A 9,070-nucleotide genomic window follows, 5' to 3' on the forward strand; every position below is an offset into this window, starting at 1 on the left:
TCAGAAATCGCCACACTGTCTTCCAAAGAGGTTGTACTAGTCTGCATTCCCACCAGCAGTGTAGAAGCATTCCTTTTTCTTCACATCCTCCCCAGCATCTGTTGTTGTTTGTTTTATTCATGATGGCCATTCTTACAGGGGTTAAATGGTATCTCAGTGTGGTTTTGATTTGCATTTCTCTGATGATGAGTGAGGCTGAGCACTTTTTCATGTGTCTGTTGGCTGCCCATATATCTTCTTTTGAGAAGTGTCTATTCACGTCTTTTGCTCACTTTTTAAAGGGGCTGCTTGTTTTTTTCCTTTCAGCGTGTTTGAGTTCCTTGTAGATCCTAGATGTTAGGCCTTTGTCAGATAAACGGTTGGCAAATATATTTTCCTTTTCTGTGGGCTGGTCTCTCTGTTCTTTTGATGGTTTGTTTCTTTTGCTTTGCAGAAGCTCGTTAATTTGATGAGGTCCCACTTGTCTATCTGATTTCTTAAGGTATTGGCCTTTAGGGTTCTGAATAGGAATTGGTTTCTAGTTCCAATTTTCATAAGGGTGTCTCCTGTGCTTTCTAAGATTCTTATAGTTTGAGGTTTTCCATTCAGGTCTTTGAGGATCTGATTTTATTCTTCTATATTATAACCTATTTCTTAGTACCACATGTTGAAGAGTTTGATTTTTTCCTAGGATATGCAATGCTATCTCTGTTATATTTGAAGTTTACTTACACACATGAGTTGGTTTAATGGCTTTATTTTATTCTACTGGTGTTTTTGTCTACTCTTGCACCAGTCATATGGACTTGGGCATTAAAACCCCAGTGTCTTTATTACTGACAACTTTCTCAATGGCAGCTCAATATCATTTCTGATTTTTAGTTGCTCTAGTTCTCTGGGGGTTTTTTTTTTGTTGTTGTTACTTATACTCTCTAATGAGTTGGTTTACTTTATCGAGAGCTGAACTATATATCTACAATAATTTTTTTCAGCATTTCTGGGTGTTTTAAGGGGAGTGCTTTCGGTTTATCTAATCCACCATACTGTCAGAAATAGTAACCTTATAATTTTTCTAAAAGCAATTTTATGTAACGTTTTCTCTTAATCATTCCATCCTTAACTGCACATAGCTTAGTTTTAGAACAGAACGAACTATATTGTAAACAGTAAGGATTATTAAGAAGTTGAGGAATGTCAGACAGTTAGAAGAGTTTTTACTAAAACATTATCTTCTCTTGTTATTTCCACATGACTACTGGGGGTTCTATGATTTAAAAAAAGCCTTTATGGTAGAATAACACAAAGTCTTGTCTTTAGTTTTAAATCAAAGATTGTACTAAGTAGAAATATCACATCCCTTGAGAAGCCTCTATAAAGGCCTACTTCAAAGGCATACACAGAGTAGAACAATGCTTTTTATTTTATTTAATTAATTAATTTATTTTTGAGTCAGAGACTCACTCTGTTGCCCAGAGAAGAGTGCAGTGGTGCAATCACAACTCATCACAGCTTCAGCCTCTTGGGCTCAGGCGATCCTTCCACTTCAGCCACCCAAGTCCCGGCACTATAGGCATATGCCACTATACCTGGCTAATGTATTTTCTTTTTTTATAGAGACGAGGTTTCACTATGTTGCCTAGGCTGGTATCAAACTCCTGGACTCCAGAAATCTTCCTGTCTCAGCCTCCCAAAGTGCTAAGATTACAGGTATTACAGGTGTGAGCCACTGTGCCCAGCCTACAATGCATTTTTCTTGAATTCAATTAGAATAGAATGTATTCATCTCATGTCAGTGCAAAATTGGAATTAAATTTCCCCTAGCAGTAAGTTTCAGACAGCTACCACAAGTGATTTGATTTATGGCAAGAAGGAGATATTATGAGAAAGTACAGAAAATTGTACATTATCTGGAAATGTCACATATATGCTTAAACGCAGATCTAGGTATGTCTGTGATAGTATCTGCTTATGCTTTTATGTGAACACAGAACATGAAAAAAGTTAAAACTCCAGCATAATACATTACTGAGAGTGTCTCTTTGGGGCAGCTAAAATACCTTTTCCTTGAAAAATGGACAAATATATCTATACTCATAATATCAGATGTTACCATTATTTTAAAATTCATATTATTTAGCTATTTGATTGACTTATCATGTAATTATTTAACTTCAATTATTATCCATGTAAATTTAAAAATCAGGCCTGCAGAATTGACCAGAATCAACCCTGGCAATATGCTTCATACTTCAATTTTGCTCCTAGTAATGTGCCTGCCAAGCACTCTTTGAATTTTTCATTCATTTCCTGGTTCTGAGTTTCACTGAACAAATTTTTCCAATCACCAACTTCACCTGCAACACGCAAAAAACAATAGACCCAGACATCTGTTAGAATATTTCTTCTTGATTGTACCATTTTCAGCATGATGCTTACTTTGAAATGTGAAAAAAGATATATGAAAAACATTAGACATTCTTAAAACCTAATGTAATTTATCTTGTAAAATGAACAATGTTGGCGGTGCTCAACAGCTCATCTCAGTAATCCCAGCACATTGAGAGGCTGAATCAGGAGGATTGCCTAACTCCAGGAGTTTTAGACCATCCTGGACAACATAGTAAGAACTCATCTCTACGAAAAATTAAAAAAATTAGCTAGGCATGTTGGCGTACCAACTCCTTGTTGGTACCAACTCCTTGGGAGGCTGAGGTAGGAGGATCGCTTGAGCCCAGGAGGTCAAGGCTATGGTGAGCTGTAATCATGCCACTGCACTCCAGCCTGGGCGACAGAGTGAGATTTCAAACACACACACACACACACACACACACACACACAAAGGAAGTTATTTCTTTCTTTTGATGATTTGGGTTGAAGTTGTAAGTTCTCGCTTTGTTGTGTAGCTATTGAAATGTATGCCAATAAAGAGAGTTTAATGACTTGAAGAAATGCTGATACTAAGGGGGTAAAATGAAACACAAAACTGTTTATGAATGTCATCAACTATATAAAACATCACATAATAAGGCTAGAAGAAAATATGGCCAAAAGTTAAACCTGCCTCTGATGGGATAAATTTTCATAATTTTAATGCTTTTCCCATTTTTATTTGCATTCTGAATATTCTTCGAGGAACAGCATAATTTTTTTAAACTGTCACTTTAGGCCAGGTGCGGTGGCTCAGCCTGTAATCCCAGCACTTTGGGAGGCTGAGGCGAGAGGATTACCTGAGCCCGGGGGTTTGAGACCAGCCAGAGCAACTTGGTGAGACCTCGTCTCTACAATAAATCAAAAATTTAGTTGGGTTTGGTAGCACGCACCTGTAGTTCCAGCTACTTGGAAGGCTGAGGCAGAAGGATTGCCGAAGCCCAGCAGTTCGAGGCAGCGGTGGCTGTGAGCATGCCACTGCACTCCAGCCTGGGCAACATAGTGAGACTCCAATTAAAAAAAAAAAACACCAAACTATCACTTCATTTACTTTAAAATTTTAAAAATTCTAAATAGTACTTGATTAACAACGTATAGGCTGGGCATGGTGGCGCACACCTGTAATTCCTGTAATCCTAGCCTTTGGGAGGTCAAGGTCAATCCTAGCACCTTGGGAAGTCAAGATGGGAGGGTTGCTTGAGTACAAGAGGTTGAGGCTGCAGTGAGCTATGATGGTGCCAAAGTACTCCAGACTCTGCCTCCAAAACAAACACCCAAAAACAATGTATAGAAAGACTATATTTCTCCCCTCCTGAGAGCTAACAAAACAAGTCATAAAAATCAAGGTCAGTTAAGAATTCAACCAAAGTCAGGGTATGCTGCTTTCAAAGTGGGTAGGGTCATGTAGGTGTAGACTCCAATCCTGACTTCACTGTTTCTGAGTTATGTGACACTGGAAAATTAATATCCCCGAGCTTTGGTTCCTACATCTGTAAAATGAAGAATTTCGTATTCCTTTTGTTATAAAATTCAAACCCAACACAGCATTTACCACTCGATAGATGCCTGATGTTAGCTGTTGTTGTCCTTGCTGTTATATTTGCTGCCTCTATATCTTGTTACTCTTTCATTACACTCACCATAAAAAATAAAACTGGCAATCATAAAGCTATGTGATAGTAAATTTCCATAAGAAATTAGAATATTTTAATGAAATGTAGTAAAAGTCATCTGTGTTAGAGATAGCTAGATTCCTACCCAATACTCATTTTCTCCTTATATCTTATGGGCAAAACCCTGATTTTAATTGGATAATAAAGTCCAGGTTAGGGTCAGGGTTCATTTTAGCTTTAAAAAAAAAAAGTCATATTACCCAGTCACCACTGCAGGGAAGGTGGTCAGTGAAATGTTAAGTTCACCTGTCAGATAAAATGTGCATGGGTTGGGGGTAGTGAGTCCACTAAAATCCACACTTCCCTGCCACCATACAATGCATCCGTGTCACCAAAAACTGTTTGAACCCCCTAAAGGTATTGAAGTAAAAATAAAATAATTTTAAAAAGAAATTTAAGAAGTCCCTGAGTGGAGTCTCCAGGAAAGCTCTTTAAAGGGGGCTCACTCAGCTAATACAATTCTGTTCCACGACCACTCCTCCTTTTCCCACCTGGAATTTGTACATAAAGGTTGAGCTCTGGCTGCTATTTCAGAAGGTGACAGTCAGCCAGATAGAAGGAATGTATTACTCTAAAATACAGTGTGGGGCTTCCAGTGACCACCTGTGTCCAGAGTTCTCATTGAAGGAGAGAAAACGAAAACCCTGTCTTATTTAAGATAAAGTTCTTTGGCTTGCTTGTGTGCAAAGTCCCTCCTAAACTGATGTGACATTCTAGAAACCATTAAGACTTTACCTTTTCGGAACAGGAACGGGCCGACGGCACCGTGTGTGTCCTGAGACTTGGCTCGCATTGCTGGGAAGGTGCTCTGGGCCGAGATGATTTGAATCTGCTCCCCCGTTAGAGAGAATCCCAAGAACTCTGCAATTTGTTGTATTCCAGCGGCCAGATTCTGAAAATAAATTTTAAGGAATGAACTTCTTTCTGTGGGGTTTGTTCCCTGAGCAAAGGCAGGTTTTTTAGGATTATTAAGCCTAGTTCATCTGCTTAACCCCATCTTCAAAGGTATAGGACCTTGATACTCCTATATAAATTTCTGAGATCTCTCTAGAAGACATTCTGTATTGATTGTATGTTGTGGTTTCAATTTATGACTTTTTGAACTGCCAGATAATACTTTTTAGGTTACAAATCATGAAAGCAGCATTAACTAAAGGTAAGAATATTATCTAGGATGATATTCATTGTATTCAAAAGCACCAGTCTAGACTAGCTGAGGAAATTAATATATTGGTAGGTGCTCACCTAGGCTGAAGTGCAGTGGCATGATCATGGCTCGATGTAGCCTCGAATTCCTGGGATCAAGTGATCCTTCCACCTCAGCCTCCCCAGTAGCTGGGACTGCAGGCACGGGCCACCATGCCCAGCTGATTTCTTAATTTTTTATAGAGACGAGGCCTCGCTACGTTCCCTAAGCTGGTCTCAAACTCCTGGGCTCAAGTGATCCTCCCACCTTGGCTTCCCAAAGTGCTGGGATTACAGGTATAAGCCACTGCACCTGGTTTTATAGCTAATGCGTAATGACATCTAGAAAGTCTAATTTTTTAGAATTATAAAAACTTGAAGGCATTTTGAAATTTATCTTGTCTATCTTTGTAAATCATGAGCTACTCAATACTACACCTGACCAACGGAGATTCATAAATCTTCTAGAACAGTTTCTTAAGCTCTATTCTACAAAACACTAGTTCACCCCAAGATGCTTATAGATGTTTCATGGGGGAGAAAAAGGAGGAGGAGACTTGATGTAAAATAAGATTTGAAATCCTTTAGGTTAAACTAACGTGAGATTTTTTTTTCTACAAGACTTCTCAGAGTCTTTGATAGACCAACACACAATGCAGACCTTCAAAAGAACAGGCTATATAATATAGCAGTTCTTAAATCTATTTGGATAAGCAACCTCCTTCCAAATCCCAAGAAACAATTACTAACATCTGGGTTGACACTGGTATTCTACGGAGCACACGTTTCAGAAACATTCTTCTAAACTAGAGGGAGAAAAGTCTAGTATGTTCTTTCATGTTATATAAATGCATCCTATAAACAGAAAGGGGAGATAAAACTGCACTTTCCTTTGATAAGAATGCCATGGGACACTGGTGTTAAAAACTCAGTTAAGGCCGGCATAGTGGCTCATGCCTGTAAGCCCAGCACTTTGGGAGGCAGAGACAGGAGTATTGCCTGAGCCCAGGGGTTTGAGACCAGTCTGGGCAACTTGGAGAGACCTCATCTCTTCAGCAAATCAAACAAAAATTAGCTGGGTGTGGTGGTGCATACCTGTGGTTCCAGCTACTTGAAGGCTAAGGTGGAAGGATTGCCTGAGCCAAGCAGGTTGAGGCTGCAGTGGCTATGAGCATGCCACTGCACTCCAGCTTGGGCAACAGGGTGAAACTCTGACAAAAACAAATAAACAAAACAAAACACTCCAATTCAATAAAGCTAGGAGTATCGGACACGCTCCCTTCTCCTGAACTTGCCTCCTTCACTGAGGTTCTGGAACTCTGGTTTCCTCATGCCACTCCTTCCTGGTTTCCTTTACTGATTCCTACTCTTTTTCCCAAACTCTTTACATCAGAGGGTTCCATGAATCAGCCTCAGTCACCTTCTCTGTACACCTACATATGCACTCCTAGGGCTTTAAATGCTGTAGATGTGTTGATGATTCCCAAGTTTATCTACAGCCCAGAACTTATACCCAACTGCCTACTTGACCTCTCCATTAGGATGGCTAATAAACATCTGTGAGGAAATTGTCCAGACATAGGCTCTTTTCCCCTATCCCTGGCTTCATTCTGGCCCCTCCCTCAGGGAGTGGCCTCTGGCCAAGGCTGGTCTCTGAAGGATATGTATATTCCCAGTAATGAGCCATGGGAGGTAAGTGATTAGCAGAGCTGAGAACAATGTAGGCAGTGCCCTTAATCAACGCAATTGTAAACAACATAGCAATTTGAGTAATTAACTTGCTTGACTGTAAAACTACTTGCTGTACTGGCCCGAGGTGCAGATTCTTTCTTCACCGACTGGTCACCATCTTCTTTCTTCACCTACTGGTCACCATCGGAACCACCCGTAAGTTCTAACAAACAATGTGTCTCCCTACAGGATCTCTGACTGACTTTTTTTTTTTCTTTTTTTGAGTTGGAGTCTCACTCTGTTGCCCAGACTGGAGAGTGCAGTGGCTGATCCCGGCCACCGCAGCCTCAACTTGTTGGGCTCCGGCAATCCTTCTGCCTCAGCCTTCCAAGTAGCCGGAATTACAGGCGTGCACTACCACGCCGGTCTAATTTTTTGATTTTATTGTAGAGATGAGGTCTCACCTGCCCAGGCAGGTCTCGAACCCGTGGGCTCAGGCAATCCACTCACCTAAGCCTCCCAAAGGCGTGGTGATTTTTTGATTTATTGTAGAGATGGGGTCTTGCCAAGTTGCCCAGGTGGGTCTCGAACCCTAGGTCTCAGGCAATCCACTCATCTTAGCCCCCCAAAGGCGCGGGATTACAGGCTGAGCCACCGAGCCCGACTGACTTCTTTGGAACAGTAAACACTATCACAGGGCCCCTCAGATACAAGATTGCTGAATTACAGCATCACAAATGTAGCGTCCAAAACCAAACCCCTGGTCTGCCCCTCAATCCTGCTGCACCTGTTACCATCTCTAGTTCCACTGATGGCAACTCAACCCTCCTAGGGTTCAGCCCTCCCAGTTGGAGTCTTATGTGTCTCACCATCCTCCCTCCATCCTATGTAGCAGCAAATCCACTGGTTCTTCCATCAGCATGCATCTAGAATTCAATCACTTCTCATCACCTCTCTGCCCCTTCCTGGTCTGAGCCCATATCTTCCCCACCTGGACTACTGCAGTCGTCTCCTCACAGGTCTCCCTGCATTATCTTTGTTCCAGCTGGTTCTCATACATCAGCCAGGATGATTCTATTAGAAATACTTCAGCTTCCATCCCATCTCAGCAGGTGGGGTGGCTCACGCCTGTCATCCCAACACTTTGGGGGGCCAAGTGGGAGGATCACTTGAGCCCAGGAATCTGAGACCAGCCTAGGCAACGTAGCCAGATCTCCTCTCTGCAAAACAATGTTTCAAAGATTAGCCAGGCATGCACCCCCAGTCCCACCTACTCAGGAGGATGAAGTGGGAGGAGTGTTTGAGCCCAGGAAGTCAAGGCTGCAATGAGCCATGGTCATGCCACTGCACTCCAGCCTGGGTGATAGAGTGAGACAGTCTCAAAAAAGAAAAAGGGGGGGGTGAGAAAATGCTATAATGGTGCAGAGTCAATGGCCTGCCATACAGCCTCTCATACCCATGGTACCTCCTCAACTCTATCCTCACTGACTGTTTCCCCCAATTCACTCTTAGGGGCCCAGGCATATCTGCCTCCTTGCTGGCCCTTAACTGTACCAGGATGGCCACTGTTTCAGGACCTTTGCTCTAGTTGGTCCTCTCTGCCTGGAATGCTCTCCCCCAGTTACCTACTTGGCTCCCTCCCTCTTTTCCTCCATATCTTTACTCAAATCACATTCCCTCAGGAGGGTCCCTGACCACCCTATTTTACACTGGAATTAGTCCAACACTGCAGTCCCCTATGCCCTGGCATTGCCAAATGTCCTTACCCATCCATACTGTCTCTTTTTTCTCATGTACTCTATACATGGATGAATGTGTTGTGTTTATTATTTATCATTCCATCTCTCTGCCTTCTCCATCTAGAATGTAAGCCTCCAAGGGCAGTGAATTTGTCTGGCCTGTTCACTGATATATCATAAGTGAAAGGCACAGAGAACAGTCAGAAGGGCGTCCCCAAGATGGCGCTGCCACCCAAGACAACAAAGGCCCTAAGCTCCGGCTTCTCCCCACACAGTTTCCCGCGCGTGCGAAGTTTAAACCTGTGCGTGAATAATTTCTCCCTATAGAAATACTACCTCATAGTCTCCTCCAATAAAGCCCAAACATGACACTGGCCAGCCCCTGCCAAGCCCATA

General features: G+C 42.0%; 1 protein-coding gene across 1 annotated transcript; it reads right to left on the reverse strand.

Annotated features, from left to right (window-relative positions):
* Positions 1-2,106: 2,106 nt before the first annotated feature.
* LOC110595223 (sulfotransferase 6B1-like) lies at positions 2,107-4,971 on the reverse strand (the record flags this gene model as incomplete). Its single annotated transcript, XM_021710092.1, has 2 exons — positions 2,107-2,333; positions 4,815-4,971. Coding segments are annotated over 2 exons (288 nt in total), but the record flags the coding sequence as incomplete, so codon positions are not given.
* Between the last annotated feature and the right edge of the window lie 4,099 nt (positions 4,972-9,070).

This window comes from Carlito syrichta, unplaced genomic scaffold, assembly GCF_000164805.1.
Source record: "Carlito syrichta isolate Samal-C Ts95f unplaced genomic scaffold, Tarsius_syrichta-2.0.1 Scaffold288078, whole genome shotgun sequence".
Lineage (NCBI taxonomy): Eukaryota > Metazoa > Chordata > Mammalia > Primates > Tarsiidae > Carlito > Carlito syrichta.